The sequence below is a fragment of the Melozone crissalis genome, unplaced genomic scaffold (assembly GCF_028551555.1).
Source record: "Melozone crissalis strain CALT ecotype California unplaced genomic scaffold, PUWL_Pcris_2 ptg000107l_1, whole genome shotgun sequence".
NCBI classification, from domain to species: Eukaryota; Metazoa; Chordata; class Aves; order Passeriformes; family Passerellidae; genus Melozone; species Melozone crissalis.
The window spans coordinates 2658223-2678727 of NW_026535884.1; the positions used below are offsets into that span (position 1 = coordinate 2658223).

Genomic DNA, 20505 nt, shown 5'->3' on the forward strand with positions numbered 1-20505 from the left:
TCCAGCCCCGCGCCCGCCCTAGCTGGCGCCGGGAGGCAGCGGCGACCCCCGGGAGGCGATGGGCGAGTGGGAGCGGGTGTTCCGGCAGCACCGGCCGCTGCCGCCGCACCCGCAGCGGGGCCGGGCCCGGCCCCCGCCCCGCTCCGCCGCCTTCCGCTGCGTCCTCAAGCACCTGCACGGCGCTGCCCTCTGCCAGGTAGGGGCGATCGGCCCCGCGAGGGGACCCCGGCAATGTCTTGCTGCACCCGTTGTTTCCGCTGAGTCTCACTTCCATGGAATAGTTTGGGTTGGAAAGGACCTTATGGATCATCTCCTTCCACCGTCCTGCCTTCCACTAGACTAGCTTTGCCTTTTCCAACCTACTGGCTTTGAACACTTCCAGGGATGAAACACCTGCAGCTTCTCTAGATTACCTGTGCCAGTGCCTCATCACCCTAACAAGGAAGAATTTCTTCCTAAGATCAAACCTGAATTCCTCTCCTTTAATTTAGCCCCCCCTTCTCCTTATTCTGTCACTTTCTGTGTACCTACAAAGTCACTCTCTATCTTTTTTCTAAGCCCCTTTCAGCATTCCTATCCATGTGTGTGAGCCTGAACTCCCCATGATGGCTTTTAAAGCAAGATGGTTTTGGGGGGAACTAATTGGAGATCTCCTGGAAGCACTAAGTTGTTTCAATACCTGTAAATCTGAGTTAGCATTTAATTAATTTTTCATTTAGTTTTTTGTTAGCTTAGGTAGGTATATTTAAATTAAATTTTTTGGATAGCACTTTAACATCAATTGCCTCTTTATTCTATGCTTAATGCTCAATTTTCCCACTTTTCCTTTGCTCTGTCCACCTCTGGCTTGGAGGCAGGTTCTGCAGCAATGCATGAAGCTGTCTGTGGCCATGTGCCTGATTTGGGCATCCCTTAGGAAACGGGAATTATAGAAAATGGGAATTATATCTCTTATTACCAAAGTGTGTTCTGAGCTTTGGGGCCACAGAGCTGGCCTGTCCCCAAAGCTGGTGCTTTGTGCCTTGCAGGGAGCCGAGTACCAGCTGCGCCTGTCCCTTTTCGATGCCACCTACCACCACTTCTTTGGGAGGACGTGGAGGAGCAGCTGGAGAGCTGCTAGCTCTGCCCCGCCACGCTCAGCCAGGGCCACCTTCAACGAGGTGGGGAAAACACACAACCAAACCCTTTTCCATCCCTTTTGCCCAGACACCATCTGTTTATTAAGGTTTATGTGTGGTTTATTGAGAAACTGCAGTGCTGGGTTTCCTCTGAGGCGAGTGCCACCGTGGGAGCAGCGAGTGCCACCGAGTGCCACCTGCCGTGTTCGGAGCTGGCAGCAGAGAGCAGTGTTTCCCCACGTATGGGAAGGAAGGGAAGGAGCAGCTGCCCACCCTCCTGCACAGCGCTTCTCTCTCTGATCTGGGAGCTAAACTCTCCCAAAGCTTCCATCTGCTGCTGGTACCAGCAAAGCAGGGTGTCCATTACTGGGCAGATCCCATTGCCCCGCAGCATGACCCATGTTTTCCAATTCGTAGCTCCGTTTCCACCTCCTCAGTGCTGCAGGTGAAGTGAAGCACAGCTGGGCCCTGCCCTCTTCCTTCCTTTGCATCAACAGTGACACTGAGAGGCTTTGATGTGTGCATTTCTCTCCCAAGTGTTTCAGTACCGTCCCACCCCGGCATGTTTTGAAGAGGGATGGATTAAAACTAGGGCAGAGAGTGCTGCAGAGAGAGCTGAATGCTGGGAGGAGCTGCCTTTCCAAATACATTCCCAGTGTCTGCAGGCTTCCTGGGTGTTTGCCATGTGGTTGGGAGCAGTTGGCAGGAATTTTGGGGTGTTGGGGGGCCGTGTTGCAGCCTCTCTGTGGTGGCTGAATTGCGTTGCCTGCAGGGTTTGACAGAGGAGGGGTGATGTGCATGCAGGGTGGGATCTTCCAGCTGTGGGAAAGTCAGCAGCTCATTATTAGGAACAGTTCAGGTGGAGCTGGGATTGATTTGTGACAGGTGAGGAGGAAAGTCACTGCTTCTCTGCCTGTGTGTGCTGTGTGCATGCTCACCAGGGCAGGAAGGTGTGAGGACAGGATCAGAGTCTGTTTGTGTGGTGGGTTTTGTCCTCAGGGTCTAGGGCAGAGAAATGCAGTGACAGAAACTGCTGTGTGCAATCAGGAAGGCCCCTCAAGCTCAGTGGCACAGGGCATTCCCTGTCAGGGCTCCCTGTGCCTTTGCAGGGTGAGCCTTGCTCTGCAGGCACAGCAGTCAGGCCATTAATCCAGCACCTCACAGTAAAGGCTAATGGAATAACGATTTATGTCCCAGGGTTGATGTGGGAATGTCTCTCTCTGTTATTCCTTCCTGACAGCCCATATTGCAGTAAACATTTTCCCTGAAACACTGAGGTAATGAGTTTTTAATAGAAAGATGAACCTAGCGTTAAATTCTGTCCCGGGGAGGTGACCTGTGTCCTGTTCCCTCCTGTCCTTAGGTCCAGGCTACTTCCATGTCCCTTTCCATTTCAGGAAGGTTTCCAACTCCTTTTTTTCCTTTTTTTTTTCCTGCTCTAATGCTGTAGGTCTGGGATGCATCAATGCTCCATTAATTTGGGGTCTGCAGCCTGCGAGTTGCTTTGGAAAACAGGTGTTGGCAACAAAAAAAAACGTTAAAAAAGAAAAAGATGATGCTTGAGACTTAAGGGCTGAGATTTCATAGCAGTCAGAAATGATTTGCCATTAGCTTCTGTCTGGAAGCTTTAATGGATGTTCTGGTTGTGCCACTGAGTGTCCCAGCACAACAGGCATTGCTCTGCCTGCATCTGCCACTGCCAGCTCTGAAACAAGCCATCTCTCTCCTTTCCTGTCCCAGGTCGTTTATTTCCACACCTCCTTGAACCACCCTGGCATTGCTGCTGTCGTGGAAGTGGTAATGAGAGCTGGGAAAGGGGATGGGGGCTCTCAGCACCTTTCCTGTGGCTTTGGGATCATCCCCCTCTTCCACGGCGGATCAGAGGTGACAGAGCCGGCCACTGAGGACAGAGCGTAGGTTCCCCTGCTGCTGTGTGACAGGTTACACTGAGAATTGAGGTGGCAACCTGCCTGGCTGCTTTGGTTGGGGAGGGGAAGGGTGGTCCTGGGGCTGCAGAAACAGAGACAGCATTTAGAAACCTGGAATTCTTCACTCTGGCGAAGCAGTGGGTTTGGAAGGAATGCCTGTCCCTTCCCTAAAAGGCTTTCCCAGAGTGGGTTGGGTGGGTTTTGCTGCTGAGCAGGGGCTTTGTGGAAGATGGACATGCAATGGAAGATGGAGATGTGCTTCAGGGTGGATTTACTGAATGCTGCACATGTGCTCCTTGCTTTCAGGCTGAAGCTGTACCATGGGACACCACGTGCCCTACTGCACCCACGCTTCCAGGACCCTGTGGAAAGTAAGCAGCAGCCAGACGTGGCATCTCAGCCCTTCTTGGTGGCTTCTCTTACCCAAATGTGTGTTGTGTGTATCTGCTTGATGTGAGGCATGGTCTGTGCCCTGGTACTGATCAGTGGATGTGCCTTACTGCCAGCTGGGAATGGCATGGCTGGGCAAACACAGGTTTTCCTTTGCTCCTAGCAGGTGTACTCACAGATAATGATTCATTCAGCATTGGGGCTGTGAAGCTGTCTCCCTAGTTTTGGTCATTTTGGGATGTTTTTTCTTCAGAGAACAAATACATGACAGTGATGGAGAAGAGCCACCTGCAGTATGGCCTGAAGTCCCACCAGCCCCTGGAGGCAATATTTCACCTCCTTCCCGAAAACCTGCTGATATCTGGGCTGCAGACTGTTCCTGGCTTGCTGCCTGCACGTGGAGACACAGGTAAGGGCCCTTTCCGTTTCCCTTTCCCTTTCCCTTTCCCCTGCTGCTCCTGCTTTAAGGCAGTGGGTCCCTGTGAGGCTGTGGGCAGGGCAGGAGGGCACTGGGAGGGCATTTGTGGCAGCACAGTGGTTTCTCTGCAGTGTCACCCCTTGTCAGGAGCATCCCCCCTGGGGGGAGCCACTGCCCTCATGCTCAGAGCTCAGTCTGGAATCTGTCAAAATGGCTCAGTCACTTCTCTGTCCATTAATTGCTTTGCTCCTGGGAAGCTGCTAGGGATAACTGATGGTTGGTTTAATTGCAGTCGTTCAGCAGAATCTTAAAAAGAGCTTTTGCACCTTGTTTAAACTCCTCAGGTGGGTTCAGCATCGCTGGGGCCTGGCAGGTTTGGGAGCATGAGCTCTTACCCACTCGGCTTTTGTTAATCTCTCTTTATGGCACGTTGCCCTTTGAGCTTCTGCAATTAAAATATGTGAGCTGAAGATTCAGAGGGTAAAAAAAATTCCTCAGAGTTCTGCAGCTGAATTATTCTTCAGCTTCCTGCCTGGAAAACCTACTGCTGATGGCTTTGGGGTGTTAACTGTTGGTACTGAAGCTGAGCAAGGTCTTGAAAGCAGCTGAGTCCCTGCAGGTGTTCAGGCCTGTACTCTGAGTGGGCAGAGCCACTGCTGGCACTGCAGGGCACCCCAGCACAGCAGTGGTGGCTTTCTGTTTGCTTGGCAAAGCTGTGGCCACCACCTTGGCTTTCAGGTGACTGCTTGCAGAAGCCCCGGCTGATGAAGACGGTCACCTGCTATCTGGAGGGGCTTTTCATCCAGTTGTACCCTTCCCTGGAGGAGTTTGAGGAGGAACTGCTGGATTTACTGAACAGTGATCGCTTACTTCAGGTAAGTAGGGTGCTGTGAGGGTGGTGAAACCCTGGCACAGGCTGCCCAGAGAAACTATGGCTGCCCCATCCCTGGAAGTGTCCAAGGCCAGGTTGGATGGAGCTGGGAGCAACCTGCTCTAGCAGAAGATGTCCCATGGTAGGGGGTAGAACAAGAAAATTCCTCAAGTCCTTTCCAATCTCAACCATTCTGTGATTCCATCATTCTAGGTACTGCCAGTGTGGTTGGGGCAGGGAAGGCACAGTGTAGAGCAGTAATTCTAGTGTCTGGAATTATGGGTGGGGTGAAAAGTATCAGGTAAGTGATATTCATGCATTTGTTTCTCTTGGAGTCTCCAATTTTTTCTTTTGCTGTGGAAGCCTTTGGCTTGTTTTGCTATTGGATTAGTACTTGTGTGCTCTGTCTGGGCTTTGTTTTGAGCATCCGGACACTCATAAGCAGAATTTGGGTTTGCTTTGCTGTGGGAAATGCAGAGATGAGATGCAGTGTGCATTGAGTCCATCCCTTTGGAGTGACAGCCACTGGCCAGGTCCTTTCTTGCCAGATTTGCACGAACTCTGCCATAAAGACAGAAGATTTTAATATCATCTGCTGGGGGAATACACCCTGTTTTTTGAGTTTCTGAAAGGTTGCCTGTATTCTTCTGGTTGTGATCAGCACAGAGAGTGCTGCCCAAGGTGTAAAACATTCCTGTCACAGGCTAACACTGCCCCGGATGGTGAGGAGATGGTGGTTCGGGAGCGGCGGCTGCACGTCGGCGTCCACAACGGGCTGCGCTTCATCCAGGCTCCGCAGGTCGCTGTGCTGGTGCCAGGGGCAGAATTGTCACCAGGTCGCTGCCAGGGGGTGCCCAGCTCTAGAGCCAGGTAAGGGGAGCTCCTCTGCGGCTGCTGCTCTTTCCCTCCTGCCTCGGGTGCCTCTCACAGCTGCTTCTCCATCCCACACAGGGATGCAGGTCAAGCCCTGGTGCTGAGGAGCCGCATCCAGCTGAGTGAAATGGTTCCTCACCCGGCATTCAGGGTCTGCTTCCAGCTGGAATATGTCTTCTGCAGCACGGGGAGAGCTGGTGGCAAGGTAGGGCTGAGCGTGTGTCTCTGTGCCTGTGAAAGAGCAGGGATCCATTCTGGAGGAGTGAGCCCTGCTGAGGAACTCCTTCCTCTGCCCATTTCACCATCCTGCTTCTCCAAGTCCTTGTTGCATGGCTGTGCTCTGTAATGCAGGGCCCTGCAAAGTGTGTGGGTGCCTTCCACAGCACTGGACAAAACAACCTGCATGGCTCAGTGAATTATTTTAATAACGTGTGGTTGCATTTCTCCACTGTTTATATGTAGATGGAGGAATGTAGCCTGCAGCATTCCCATACTGTTCTGGCAAGCTAATTTAGGAAATTTCAGCTTTTTTTGTAATATCAAAAAGGCTTTTCTTTAGAATTTGTCATTTATGCTGAAAAGAGGTTAACCTATCCCACTCCTTTTTTTTTGTTGTTGTTTTTGCTCTGAATGATGAGGTTTTTCTGGGTGCTTCAGCCTGATGTTCTCAAGCTATAAAGGCAGGAGAAATCTCTGAGGGTGATCTCTGCAGTCAATATACTCTCACCCACTTACTGATCGTTTACTCCTATCTTAGTTTAACCTTTCTGCAGGTTAAACCCAGCTCAATGAGTACTGTATATCCCCTCCAGAGACCTTGTGTTGTTGGAGCCATCAGCTCCTGGCTGGCTGAATCGATTGCCAGGCGTTAGAGGCTTTAATCGTCCTGCTAAGATGTTCATTGAAAATGTGGCAAATGCCTCTTGTTAAGCTGTCCAGAACCAAAGTAGGGAGAACGGGCATTTGTAAAGTAGGATGTGCCAGACCAGGGATTTGTGCTGAAAAGGGAGACACTGAGCTGTGCTGCTGGAAGATGTTGGGTCCAGCTCTGTTGGAAAGCTGAAGCCCAAGATCCCACGGAGATTTGGGGTTCTAGAGGCAGATCTGTTTGGCTCTGTGGGGAGGGCTGTCTGGGGCAGCAGTGGAGCCAGTCCCTGTGGTGCAGCCCTGGGGCAGAGTGGTTAATCCCAAAGCTGCTTGCAAAGCTGATCACCTTGTCCTTGTCCTCAGTGCCATAATTAGCTGTGAGGGGGAGGGTGGGTGCTGGCAGAGCCCTCTCTTGTTTCTGTTCCCCTCCTTCAGTTTGAGGGAGGCTGTGGATGTGCTGGGTAAGTGGAAACCTTTCCCCTCTGCCAGGGATGGGGGTCCAACATATATCCCTTTGTGCAAGCTGCTTGAGGGAGGGGTTACAGAGGCATAAAGTCCTGGAAAATGAAATGTCTCCAGAACGGGGTGGAGAGTGGTGCCAGAGGCAGGTGTGAGGAGGTGCCATGGGGCATGAGAGGCAGTGCCTGTCTGGCAGCACCCATTCCTGGGTTCTGGCAGTGAGCTGGGGCTGCCTGGTGCTCACTGTGCCCCCCCATCCCCAGGCCCTGTCCGGCAGCGCCCGCAGCGAGGCGGCCGACATGCGCTCGGTGCGCTGGGCTGTCTGGAGCCCCGTCCCGGGCACTGGTGACACAGATGTGATCCTGCCCCTGCGTGGTGGTGCCCGCCGTGGCCCCTGCCAAACCTTGGTCTACAGGACCCCCCCGAGCTCCCGGCAGGTAAGGGTGTGCTGGCCCCTGGCAGCTTTGCTTGGTGTCAGGGCGAGGGAGCCGCTGTCGGAGGCACGAGGAAGGCTGCGTGTACTGCGCTGTCTGAAAGCATTTTTGTTGCCAACTTCAGGGGAAGCACGTGGAGTCTGGGACTGTCCAATTCCATGTTTCCACTGATTCGGAAGAACATCTTGTAACTGCTGCAGAGATCCTATGTAAAGACAGGGACGAGTCGAAGAAGCCTCCTACGCCATCGCTGAGTGAGTGTTTTCCAGATCGCTGACATTTAAAATATAGAGTGTGGCACTGGTGTCTGCTCGGGAGAGAAAACAAGACTTCAGCAAGCTAGTTATGAATTACTGGAGTGAAGCAAGATTTTTGTCAAGTTGAATTCAGCTCTTACTTTTTAGCTTGCAAAATTCTCATGTGATAGTATTGCTGAGCCACGTGCAAAATCCTCAGGAATTGCTAGCACTGCCTCTGCCTGCTCCCATTCTGGATGCAGTGACCACACCAGCAGCACGTTCTCACTGCAGGAACTGCTGCTCCTCTCTCTGGACTCAGTGTCTCTTCAGACATGGGAACAGGAGAGATGTCAATCATAGGCTGGGGAAAAGAAATCTGGTTGTGCCACCACTGAGGGAGTGTGACAGCAGCCTGGGTTGGGTTGATGCGTGCAGGATGTGTTGGTGCCTGGCTGGGGAAGAGCAGGCAGCATCTGTGCATATATGCAGGTGCATCTGTCTGTTGTTTGGGGGGCTGTGTGTTTGGAGTTCCAGCACCCCTCTGCTCTATTGGAGATGGAAGGAAAACTGCTGTGGGCTTGAGTTTGGGCATGAGGTTGTGTCCCTGCACTGTGCTCCTAAAAATCCTCTGGCTTATTTCTCTCTCATCCCCCTTTTGTGATTGGTGGGAAGCAAACTGCCCTTTCTTTGCAGTGGTGTTCCTGCTGGGATCCCAGCTGTGTCTTGGGGTGATGCTTCAGACATTAGGCAGTGTTTCAGTGTGTGTCATGTCTCCCCAGCTCTCTGATGAGCCATTTAGTGTCAGCCCACGGGCCAGGCAATGCCCATTACGGTGGGTTACTGTTTCATGCTGGTTTCAGTGCTGTGGAACCACAAGATGGCAGTGGCACCTTGGCTTTGCTGTGACAAATCCCGTGTTTTTGCTGGTGAGGAGCCAGGATTGCTGCTGGGAGGGGCTTTGGTGAGGAAAGCTTTAGTGGCAGATGAAGGAGTCTCGTGATCTTGGGGTATGTGGGGTTCATCTCCCTGCAGCACAGGCTGCAGCATACCTTCGTGGTGCTGCTTGAAAAGTTTTTCCTGGTGCCTTTCAGCTGTAGGTGGCTGGGATGCTGATGGAGTTGTGGTGTGGTGAGGGGAGAGGGAAGCAAGTGCTGATACGGAGCTTCCAACCTAGTAGGGGTCTGGAGAGCTCCAGCTTGGGGGAGTGTGCTGGGCTGTGTACTGTGTCCCTGATGAGGGGAGATCTCCATCAAGGTGATTTTCAGGGACAAACTCCCTGGCATTTCCCAGCTCCAGGGGGCTTATGGCACCAGGGAGGGCTTGCAAATGCAGCGTGGTCCCAGAGCTGTGCCTCTCTAGCCTGTGTTCCAAGGTACTGAAGAGAATATTGGGTTAACTTTTTGTAGAGAAATGTGCTGCTGCCTGGCCCAGGGGAGGCCGAGAGCTTCATCTGTCAGCTCAGATGCTGGTGTTGCTGCTGTATCTGTCCATCCTCTTCTCAACGCCAGCCAAAGCCATCCTGACTGGAAGGAAACAATATTTTAGGCATGAGGGAAACGGGGTGGTTTCCTTTACACAGCAGCCAGCATGGAATAGCTGGGATATATGTGGTGGGGGAAAGCAAATCAAGGTCTGAGCATCACGTGGATGCAGAGAAGGAACATCTGTGCCCCTGCTCTGCTGCGAAGGACCCGCGGCTCCGCGGCTCAGCGAGCTCAGCTGTGCTGGCTCCAGAGAGCAGCCGAATATAAACACGGTAAAGCTGCCACCGTTTCGGGGCACAAATGCTCCAGCAGTTGAAGGGAGTGACAAAAAATAACGGAGAAACGATGAAAACCTTAAGTATCCTAAAACTTTCACGTCTCATTAAGCATCCCACTTAGGCAGCACCGCGTGGCCGTGAGGCACCGCGGCGCTGTCAGGGGATGGGGGAGCTGTTGTTTGTGGCACAGTTAGCCTGATTCACGGCAAAATAAAGGATGGATCTGGAGATGTGCTGTGTTAACCCCCTAGCAGCAGTTCTTATTGGGAAATAAGTCAAAAGAAGTGTTTGGGTGATGGTAAACTGCTTCACTGTGCTGCCTTCGCACCTAAAATTGGAAAGGGCTGGTGGGAGGACAGGGCGGTTTGGTGGCAGTGGTGCAGCTGCAGTTGTGGGGCATGGGAGTTTTGGCTCCTCTACAGCATCTCTCTTGTCCCTCTCCACAGGAGTGCCAGCCCCACGGCGAACACCAGTCTCCCCACGGGGACCAGGGGTAAGTGCCACATGCACCAGTGGGTGTGGGTGGTGGGCAGCAGCATTCCCCAGGGATGGCCCACGTGTAGGATGTGCTTCTGGACCCATCCCTTGCCTGTTTTCCTGTGCTTCTGGACCCATCCCTTGCCTGTTTTCCTGTGCTTCTGGACCCATACCGTGCCTGTTTTCCTGTCTGCTGCAGCCAAGAGGCACCAAGTGTCCTCAACTCCACCTCCTCCAGGCAGCAAAGCAGCTCCTGCCTGTGATGTGCTGGGAGAGATTCCCTGTGCTCTTTTCATACTGCAGGAGTGAGGGCAGCTCTGGTTTTTGACAGCCCAGATTTGCTGGGTGCTGCTGTCCCCGGTATGTGCTGACAGAGACACATGGCTTGTTCGTGCAGAGCTCCCAAGATTTAAGGAGAGCTGTGAATACTGAGAGCCCTCTTTATGCTGTTTTATATCTTGATGCAGGAATCAAGGCACGCAAATATTTTTGATGAAATGAAATGCCTCATAAGGCCGCATTAAGCAGTTTGATCTTCCTGCTGCTTGTGCTCATCCCTCCTCTTGCCAGGGAGCGAGCAGCAGGGAAATGACAGCGGAGGTGCAAACCCTTGTGTGGCCAAGTTGTAACACTTCTTGGTGGAATGACAACACTGGGGCACGTGTTGGCTGAGCTCCTCTAGCACAGAGGGGCTGCTGGCTCAGCTTGCCTCAAGGGCTGCCTCAGGGGGCTGCCTTGGGGCTGTGGCTGCTCACGCTTGCCATTCTCTCACCAGCTCTCAGTGTCCCAGCTCGTGGCCTCACCACGGAGCACAGGCCAGACCCTGCAAGACACCACACAGGATGGGGGCATCACCCACCTGGAGGCCGACCTGGGCTCGCCAGACACAGAGCCCTGTGCCAGTGACCAGCTGCAGGCGCTGCCCTTCACCCCACTGCAGCTGCCCATGGCTGCAGTGGGGCTGCAGGCATGCAGGTGATGCTCAGCTGCCGCTCCCCAGGCTCCTGTGGCCCTGTCACCTGGCCTGCCAGGGTCCCTGTGGCCCCATTTGTGGAGCTCACCCCTATTTCTCCATCAGTTCCCATGTGTCCCTATCTCGTGCTGCTCTGGCACGCCTGCACGCTGCCGGCTTCCCAGACATCCTGGACTGCAACCAGGAGCCAGTGGAAATCTCAGAGCCAGTGGAGCTGGGCAACTTCAACCTGCGGCTGGAGGAAGCTGACCCTCTGCAAGGCAATGAAATAGTCCTGCAGTTCCTGGCTTTTGGCAGGTGGGATGGCAGCTCGTAGTCTTGTGTGGGCATCCAAATTCCCCGAATCCTCTTCTGTGCTTGGGCAGGAGATGTCTCTTCTTTTGCACCTGCTTTTGTCCTCCTTGGGCACTTTTAAGTCATAATCCAGTTTTTTAAAATTGGATCCATGAGCCACAATGTGATGTCAGAGCTCATTAATGCAGGGTTTCTCCAGAAATGCAGATGGAGTTGGGAAAATTGGCACCAAAGGGGTGGCTTTGGCTGGGTAAGGCCCCACTTCTGTTTTTTCCATGGCTGGCAGTGTGCTGTGGGAAGGTAGCACGTTGTCTTTGCTGGGCGCCTCCATCACAGCATATGGCAGGAGACAGCTGGAATTACGAAGCTTTTTGGGAGTTAAGGCAAACCGTATGGCCGCTGTCTTCAGAAAAGTCCAAATACTTGTGGTGCTGCCAATCTTCTCTTGTTGTTCTGCCTCTTGGCATGTGCTGCCAAATGCACGAGTAGCTCATGACAGAGTGGCAGCACTGTGCCACAAGTAACCCAAACCCCTCTCTCTCCTCAAGGGATGCCCAGGGCGGCGTGGAGGGGCTGTGGCCAAGGACTGTCTTCCTCACCTTCCAGTTCTACCGTTTCCCACCGGTCACCACGCCCCGGCTGCAGCTGGTCAGCATGGATGGGGGGCTGGCCACCGAGCTGGCTGTGCCAGCTCAGCTCCTTGTCCGTGTCAACGAGGATGGGACCTTAACCAGTAAGCTCTGGTTTGAGCATCTGTGTGCTTCTCTTCTGTTGGGTGGATAAGGGCTTGCTTCTGGCCCAAGGGATGGGCTGGTGTTAATAGCAAACCTCTGCTGGTTTGCACATCATGAAAAATAATTCTAAACATCCAGTGTTTGAAGGAGTACACAGTGGTCAGTTGTGTGAGACTTCCCACCAAGCCAAGTGCCATGTCTGTGCTGGTGTGGTGTCTTGCAGAACCACCAGGCTTGCAGCTGAAGTACATGGTGGATCCAGCTTTCCTGAGGCCCGGGGAGCAGCGCTGGTTCCTGCGGTACCTGGCTGAGCACAGCCTGCAGATTGACGTCTGGGATGGGGACTCCCTGCTCCATTTTGGGTCTGCTGCCATTAAACTGGAGGTATTGGTTAGATTGAAGGTCTTTTCCTGTGGCTGATAATGCTGAAGGGTCCCCTGCCTGTATGGAGTGCTAGGGAAGAGCCCAGCTCTCCCTTTGGTCCTGTGTTGAGATGCTGTTGCATTGTCCTTGTGTCTTCAGTATGGAGATGCTGTCAGCCCCTCTATGTAACCGAATCTGGTGTCAGCTTGACAAGCCCCTAATCACAGGATTTGTTATCTTTTCCTCCAAAGTGATGACAAAGCATTAACTTTCTTTGCCCTTCCCTGTAACTCTGGCAGTATTCTAGCACCAAGCCCTGCAGGGCCAGGACATCCAGTGCCATTCATACCCAGATGTTGCAATACAACACAAAATGAACGACACTCACATGCTGAGATGTCCAAGGCAAAAAAGGCGCGTTCATTTCTGGACCTCGATATTTATGGAATTCCAAAAGTGGCCATGGATTGGAGGGTGAAATTGCCCCCTCTCCAACCACACTGGTCAAACCAACAGTCCATCAGTTCTCTCCTCCTGCAGAAAGGAATGCAAAACAATCATTATTTGCGTGAGAAACTCCATTACAAAAACGTGAACATCAGAAGGCTTAGGAGAACAGGGCGACACCCAGACCCTTTGACCCCTCTGGAGCAGACTCCCCAGTGACTCATTGCACTTTGTCCTTGCTTTGTGCCCAGCCCCTGCTGCGCCAGGGCCAGCTGGCTGTCAGGACCTACCACGAGCTGGAGGTGGCCACGACCGAGTACGAGCCGGACGGGACGGTGCTGGGCCGGGAGGCGCTGAGGCACGGCGCCCTGCGGCCCCTCGGCGTCCGTGTGGCTGTCAGGGGCCACCTCCACCTCTGCCTGGCCAACATTGGTGAGAACCCACTGCTCGTGAGCCCCTCCAAGGCTGGGGTGGGGCACACAGCGTGTACCTGAGTGAGACCCAGGGGCAGCATCCTCCCCAGAACCTGCTGGCTGCTTTTATTTTATGTATTTAATTCTGTCCTATAAATGTGCAGTGACTCCAGGTTTTAAAATCTTATCTTCAGAGGAGAGATTAGCTCCATATAAGATATCTTAAATTGTCATTTCCATACTTTGCCTGCAAAGGGCCGATAAGCTCCTGGGAAGGAGAATCAGATCCACAACCCAGGGAGTGGTTTAACTCACACCCTGACAAAGAGCTGCTGTGCCAGGACAGCAGCCACCCTTTGATTGTTGTTTTTCCCATTCTCTTTTTTTTTTTTTTTTTTTTAATTGAAATACTGTTAGAAACAGGATGGCAGAGCTTGGTACGCTTTCCTGAAGGATGGGGATGGGATATGTAGGCTGGGCAAATACTTGGTGGGTTTAGAGCCTTGTGTGGCTCCACTTGGCACAGCCTTTATGGGAGTGGGGAGATGCAGCAGCACATGGCCGTGGAGGGGGAGGCAGAACTCAAAAATGAAAGCAAAAGCTGGTGAGGAGCTCAGGATGTGTGTGCTCTCAGTGCTGCTCCATCCCTGGGCAGGTGACTGTGTGACAGAAAAGGTTCTGGGGAGCATGTGGGTCTCTTAGGGCATCATTGGTTTCCAGATATTCTCTCCTGCTTGTGTAAATTGGCTGAACAGGGCTGCAGGGAGGTAAAAACTGGCAGTAGATTTTATAACAATGAAAAAGGATGGTTTCCTGGACACAGGAGTGGTTTCCACTCATTCCTGTCTGTCCTTGTGCAGGTCACCCATGCGAGGAGATCCCAGGGCAGCTGCCATCCCATTCCTGCATTGTCACTGCACCAGACAGCACTGTCACCGCCCCAGGTGCCAGGGGCTACTCCCTGGACTCTCCTGGTGGTGAGTCCTGCTGGGGCCTGGCCTGTCCCTCTCTGGGTTGAGGTGGACAGGGTCTCTGCTGCTGCAGTGCCAGCTGTGGGTCAGCTGCCCCTCTGGTGCTCCCCTTTCCAGCCCTGCAGTATTGCAGAGCTCTTGGGGGCTGCAGTATGTGGGGGGGTCCTTCCTTGGTGCCATGGTGGTCTCTCCCCACAGGCAGGAGGACGGCGTGGGCACGGAGGCTGGTGGATGTGGACAATGAGCTGGAGGCCGCGCTGCGCAGTCGCCGGCCAGAAGTGAGCCTGGCCCCCTGGTCACCCTCAGTGAGGCCATGTCCACCCACTGGTGTGGCTGCATGAGGGTGCTGGTGGCAGCAGGGCGTGGGGCCAGACCCTTGTGGTGTCTCTGTGCTCATGGTTCCTTCCCTGTGGGCAGGGCTGGCCAAAGCAGCGTGCCTGGGACCTGCAGGTCATCGACTCCTACCGGGATCACATCAAGGGAGAGAGCATCTACCAGATGCTCAGCCAGGCCATCACAGCCACCCGCACTGTCCACGCTGTGCTGGGTACAGCTGAGTTCTTTGAGTTTGCCCTGAGGAACCCCTACAGCGTCCAGCACACCGTGACCATCGAGGTCGACCACCCTGAGCTCAGGTGGGGGCTCCCCTGTGTGCCTGTGGGGAGGTGCCAGGGAGGTGCCAGCTCCCTGCCAGTCCTCACCAGCGCCTCTGCTGCTCACTGCCCCAGTGTCATCCTGGACCCCAGGGAGTGGCGCCACTTCAAGGAGCTGACCAAGAGTGTTACACCGGTGGAAGAGGATATGTTCCACCTCCGTGAGGACCTCAAGCCTCAGGTCTACCTGCGCCCCAGTGAGACTGTCCACATCCCCTTCAAGTACCAGACCTTCTCTGCAGATCCTGCTGTGGTTGCAGCACAGGTAGGCTGTTCTGAGCTGTTTTGAGCTGTTCCTGTTACAAAATGTTCCCCTTGGCTGTGGTTACCATTGCAGAGCAGGCTGGAACAGCCAAGGGGAGCAGCAGCAGCCACAGTGATGCCGCACTTTGAGGGAACTCACTGTTTCACCCCACAGGGGCCAGCTGGGCTGCGCACTGGTGCCAATGACAAAGCTCACTCCTTTGGGAAGAGTGGGGCCAAGCAGACAAAGCTCATCCAGGTTAGGAAGCCATGTGAAACACTGCTTGAGGGGCTGCATGGGAGGAGCAGAATCACTGGAAAACCCCAGCCCTCTCCTGCTGGTCCCCGGGACAGGTCTCCTTCCAGGTGAGCAGGGGGAAGCCCATTGCACTCCTGCGGGTGAAGGTGGAGCCCCAGCCCCATGTGGTGGACCAGACCTTTCGCTTCTACCACCCAGAGCTCACCTTCCTGAAGAAAACCATTCGGCTGCCTGCCTGGCACACGCTCCCTGGTGAGTCTGGCGTGCTTGGTGGGGCTTGGGCTCTTCCCTGTTAGTCATCATCCACAGTTCATGGAGCCTTTCTGGAGGTACAGCAGCATGCAGAGAGCACATTGGTGCTTCCTCACGCCTTCACAGCCCTGGGCTCCTCGCTTGCTCTCCCTCTTTCTCTGTTAACTTCAACCTGAATTCCCTATACCTGCACATCCGTGTGGTTCGCTGGTAGTTGAGCTTGAGGAGTTCTGTGTGCAGCTATGTGGGGCACAGGGGAAAGGCACAGGTAGAGGAAAAGCTGAAGGTGATTTTCTTGGTCCTTGTCCACAGGCACGCCAGTGGGGGTGCCAGGAGGGCAGCCTGAGATGTTCGTTCGCTGCAGCGATCCCGACATCATTTGTGAAACCAAATCCTTGGTATGCTACGCTTGGGCATCGCTGTTCCTCGTGTCCTCCTCCTGCAGATTGTTTGGGTTGGCAGAGAGCTGCTGATGTGGGTGCAACCACAGAGCATCTCTGTGTACCAGCACGTGGCAGTGACACAGTGGCAGCAACGAAGCTGGAATTGCTTTTTATTCCCAATTAAAAGGAGCTGTGTTGTTTTGGCGGGGGAGGCTGAGCATTGCCCCTTATCGCATCATGCAGCAGCCTGTACTTGCTTGTTCTTTTGAGCAAGTACCAGATGATTCAGATGCTGGGGAAAAGCAGCCTTTTGTTGGGTTTTCTGCTGCTTGGGGTATCCAGAGCTGTTTGCAGCGGGTAGGGGGACGGTGTGTCCTTGGGGTGCACAGCAAAGCCTGTCCATGCTGAAGGATGCTGGAAGAGAGGAGCAGCTTCATGCCCAGCCCTGCACCATCCCACTCCCTCTTGAAGTAGGAGGCTCTCCTGGGCTGGTTCCACAGCAGGAAGAGGTGGAAGGGAAAAATAAACTTGGGCATGTCCATGCAAATGGCAACGAGGGATAGTTGCTAATTGCTGTTGCGGAAAAGCGTTAGTATGGTAATTGGATTAGGGCTTGTTAGAAAACTTGTGGAAAATTTGCCAAAATTTGATTACAGATACAGACCTGGAATGTGATAGTCATTTGTATCCTCTTTTGTAATTAAAAATACTGGGAGAGCTCAGCCAAGCTGTATAATAACTTAATAACGTAGTTTAACGATGTACCGAAAGCATCTGCTTTCGTATGGGAGTTGGTGGTAGCTCCCCCATTAATGGGAAGATACCCCTGGGGTCCTCATTAGCTGTTCATCTGCTGGGACAATGCTCTGTTGTCTATGCAGGGGCCTGGCGAGCCACAGGACATCTTTCTCAAAGTAGCTGGAGGACCAAGCCCGCAGATCAAAAAATTCTTTGTTGCTATTTATACGTAAGTAGCGGGACCCCAAAAGGGTGGGGAACGTTGACTCCCGTGGTGTGTGACGAGCCCTGTCCGTCTGTCCGTGCACAGGGACGCCTGGCTGGCAGCACCTGTGCAGATCTGGCAGTTCTACCTGCACTCTCTGCAGCGCCTGGATGTCGCCTGCACGGCCGGGCAGCTGACGCGCCTCTCCCTGCTGCTGCGCGGCACCGCGGCCCCGCGGAGGGTGCGCGCCTTCGCCTCCCACCCCCAGGAGCTGGAGGTAACCCCCGTGCTGGGCTGGGGGCTGGCTGGCCAAAGAAACCCCCTCCAGAAAGCAAAAGGCAACCCACACGGAGCTGTGAACAACTGAGAGCCGTAAAGCGTTTGTGATAATTATCTTTTGATTAGAGTTGTCATGTGTAGGATCATTGGCGCGAAACCCCGGAGGGCGAATTATCTGCGTTAATGAGACTGTCTGAAGACTCTCAATTTCTTTAGAATTCGTTCGTCCGTAATTGGAAATGTGAATAATAAAAGGCAGAAAAACTCCGTTGCTGTCCTGGAAAGGAAAGGCAAAGGCTCCTCAGGCAAAGCCTGTGTGGTGCAACCCTTGGGCTGGGGAGGCCCTGGGTGTTCCCGAGTGGCTCTTGTGCTTCCTGACATAAATTAGTCCCAGAGTGTTTCTGGGGCTGGGAGATATGATTCAACAGTGATGGAATAGGGGTACAGGTTTTTAAGAGCAGTTAGGTCTAATTGATGCCACAAGCTGGACTTTTCAGGGCTGTGATCAGCCGTGGTGGGTGGCTGTACCTCCAGGTGTTGTTCCACAGGTGGATCCCAACGGTGCCTTCCTCCTCCCCGCCAATGGCATTCAGGACCTGTACATCGGTGTGAGGCCACGGCGGGCTGGCAGCAAGTTCATCTACCTCAACCTGGTGGATGTGGAGTCCCACCAGCTGGTGTCCTCCTGGCTGCTCTGCCTGTCCTGCAGGCAGCCTCTCATCTCCAAGGTACGGCAGCTCTCGCCACTGCGAAACGTGGCGATGGCACCGGATCAGTGGTCTCAGTTCAGCCCATAACCTGGGGCTGTCTCCTGCTTCTTCCTCTCTTTCCATCTGTGTTTTTTTTGGCGCTTGCCATCCTAAATACACATTTAGCCCTTGGGGTACTTGAATAATCTGACTGAAGCCCCTGGTAGAATGTCTTTTAGGCTGTTTTGGAGGCAGCCCCACGCTGAGGAGCGGCAGCTCGGAAGTATTCCCAGTTGTGAAATTAGAGCTGCAGCATGCTGCTTTCGATTAGCGCTGTGCTGGCAGAGGCCTTGCCTCAAAGACAGAAAATTAGATTTCCTGGCTAATGTGTTCCTTCTAAAAATGTTTTCCTGAACCTCTTGGTACTGGGAAAGGTTCAGATTGGCATTTACACCAATGTCCCATTGTCCTGCCACATGCTGCTTGTGCTATGAGGTGTTAAGAGAATCAGAGTAGCTGGGGCTGGAAGGGGCTGTTCAGGGTCATCAAGTTCATCTAGTTATCTGAGCTCTTCCAGGGAATGAGAAGGAGCTGGTTAGTCTCTGCTGCTCTCCCAGCCCTTTGTCCTTTGCACTTGTAATTAATTGTTGCTTCTTTTGATCAAAGGTGGGTTCTTTCCATTGGCTGGCAGAGCAGATGCGAGGTGTGGGAGGGGAGGGCAGTGTGTGGGAGGCAATTCTCTGTGGTGGGTTTTGGGTAATGCCCATTGTTGCTGCTGCCCACGCTGCCATCTGTGCCCCTGCTTGCCCCACAGGCCTTTGAGATCTCTCTGCCTGCGGGAGGTGGGAAAGGCTGCAACAAACGCATCACCTACACCAACCCCTACCCCTCACCCCGGCTCTACTTCCTGTGCACCAACCGCCCTGACCTGCTGCAGTTCAGGGAGGATTCTTTCGAGGTATGTCCTGATGCCAGCACTCCCCCCTTGCCAGGCCCCTCATCTGGCCAGACCAGGCGATGCTGGGTGGGTGCTGGCCATGAGGGCCACCCTGGCTGGGGCCTGGCCAGGTCCTGCTGCCTCCTCCAGCCCTCTGTCCTGCAGGTGGCTGGAGGGGAGGTGTACACCATCGGTCTGCGCTTCGCCCCGAGCCAGACTGTGGGAGAGGAGGAGATCCTGATCCACATCAATGACCACGAGGACAAGAACGAGGAGACCTTTTCTGTGAAGGTCCTGTACCAGTGAGGCTGCCTGCCTGTCACTGCAAAGCTGCAGGTTCCTGTGCCAGCCCACACCACCTCGAGGGGTGGCTGTGTCTGTCTGGGGGTGCTCATGACCCCCATGGCCTGGCTGTCACCTTGCCAGGCTGAGGGGTGTCTCTGTCAGTGGGATCCCTGGGCATTGCCATGGGTGCTGGTGGTGCCACACAGCTCCATCTGCACAAATTGAGATGAGTGGATGTCTTTGCTACAGCACTTTGTACTGCAGGATCTGTGTTTTGTTAGGCATGATGATATTTTAGGCACTTTTAATCTTTTTTTAACTTAAAAAAGTTTGCAGATTTGATTCTGCGGAATATTTTTAAAGTATTTTATATTCAGCGGTGAGTTTTGTACACACTAAGGCAATTTTACGAGTGTTTTTGATACTTTTTACTCATCCTTGATGCATAAAAATTGCTGTGCACAACTGTCAGAGTGTGGCAGCATTTTCTTCCTGAGAAGATGGAAATCCTCAGCATCCTTGTCCTGTGGAGATGAGTCCTGGAGGTCTCCTGCATCACCCCCACCCCTTTCAGCAGCATCCTGGGGGTCAGGGCAGGGACCATAAATGGGATTGGGAGGGTGGGGCAGCCCACCAGCTCTGGGAATGCTGCCTCACTCTGCACAGGCCCCAGGCTGGTGAATTAGTGGCCCCGATAAAGTCGGGTGCCGAGTTCCTCTGCCTCCCTCGCACTGATGGGAAATGACAGCTCATATTTTAGAAATGATTATACTGTCTGCAGCACAGAGAGGCCCCGAAGTTGGGTTATTAAAGTAGATTAGCTGAATAATTTTTATTACGTTTCCACACAACGATATTTCTTGAGGCTTATGAATGAGCTGGTGCTGTACCTGCAGCACAGGCAGCTCGAGTGGTGAATGATGTGCCAACATTCAGGGGATGCCAGCGCAGGGACTCGAGCTGAGCTGGTGCTTGAATGGTGCTGCCTGCTCTCCCCTGCAGCACATGTCTGTGGCACAAAATCTACAGAGCTGTCATCACGAAAAGCTGATAAAACTTTCCCTGTAGAAAATGCAAATGCCTTGTGACCCAGCTGCTTGGCATTACGGCCACGGCCCTTGGAGTTGCTGCTGCTGCTGCTGCCTCTCAAACTCAAGTGTGGGGGCAGCTTCTTGGGTTCCCACTTGTTAATGAAGTCATCCCTGCTAATGACAATGAACTCGAGCACCCGTGCCTGGCATGCAGCTTGGTGTGCTCTTCCCATTTGCATGCATGTCAGGAGGGAAACTGGATTCCAGTAATGACAAAATTAATTTGCCCTAAAAACCTCGGTTTGTGTCTCATCACTGAGGTGTGCAGGGAGAGGAGGGATTCAAAAGTTCTTTCCATGGGTTCAGTAATTCTCAGGGGTGTTGTCCCTTCTGGAGCAGATGCAGATGAGACCTTTTGGGGACTGGAGTGTCACTGCCTTGGCAAAGGCATTGCAGGAATGGCAGCAGAGGAATAAGGACAGCAGGGAGACCTGGCCCCAGCACCCAGGCTAGGGAGGGG

The 20505-nt window shown here is 53.5% G+C and overlaps 1 protein-coding gene across 1 annotated transcript; it reads left to right on the forward strand.

The window, feature by feature from the left end:
- The first annotated feature begins 58 nt into the window (after nucleotides 1–58).
- NPHP4 (nephrocystin 4) lies at nucleotides 59–19533 on the forward strand. Its single transcript, XM_054292109.1, has 28 exons — nucleotides 59–196; nucleotides 1029–1160; nucleotides 2859–3031; nucleotides 3353–3417; nucleotides 3690–3845; nucleotides 4593–4729; nucleotides 5429–5595; nucleotides 5677–5803; nucleotides 7188–7361; nucleotides 7483–7612; nucleotides 9806–9852; nucleotides 10612–10811; nucleotides 10915–11106; nucleotides 11652–11836; nucleotides 12061–12221; nucleotides 12899–13079; nucleotides 13921–14037; nucleotides 14230–14309; nucleotides 14449–14666; nucleotides 14760–14949; nucleotides 15103–15186; nucleotides 15282–15438; nucleotides 15751–15836; nucleotides 16703–16788; nucleotides 16870–17041; nucleotides 17592–17771; nucleotides 18547–18690; nucleotides 18835–19533. Exons 1-28 carry the CDS (start codon nucleotides 59–61, stop codon nucleotides 18973–18975), a joined length of 4020 nt encoding a protein of 1339 aa, XP_054148084.1. The 3' UTR covers nucleotides 18976–19533.
- Nucleotides 19534–20505: the final 972 nt, after the last annotated feature.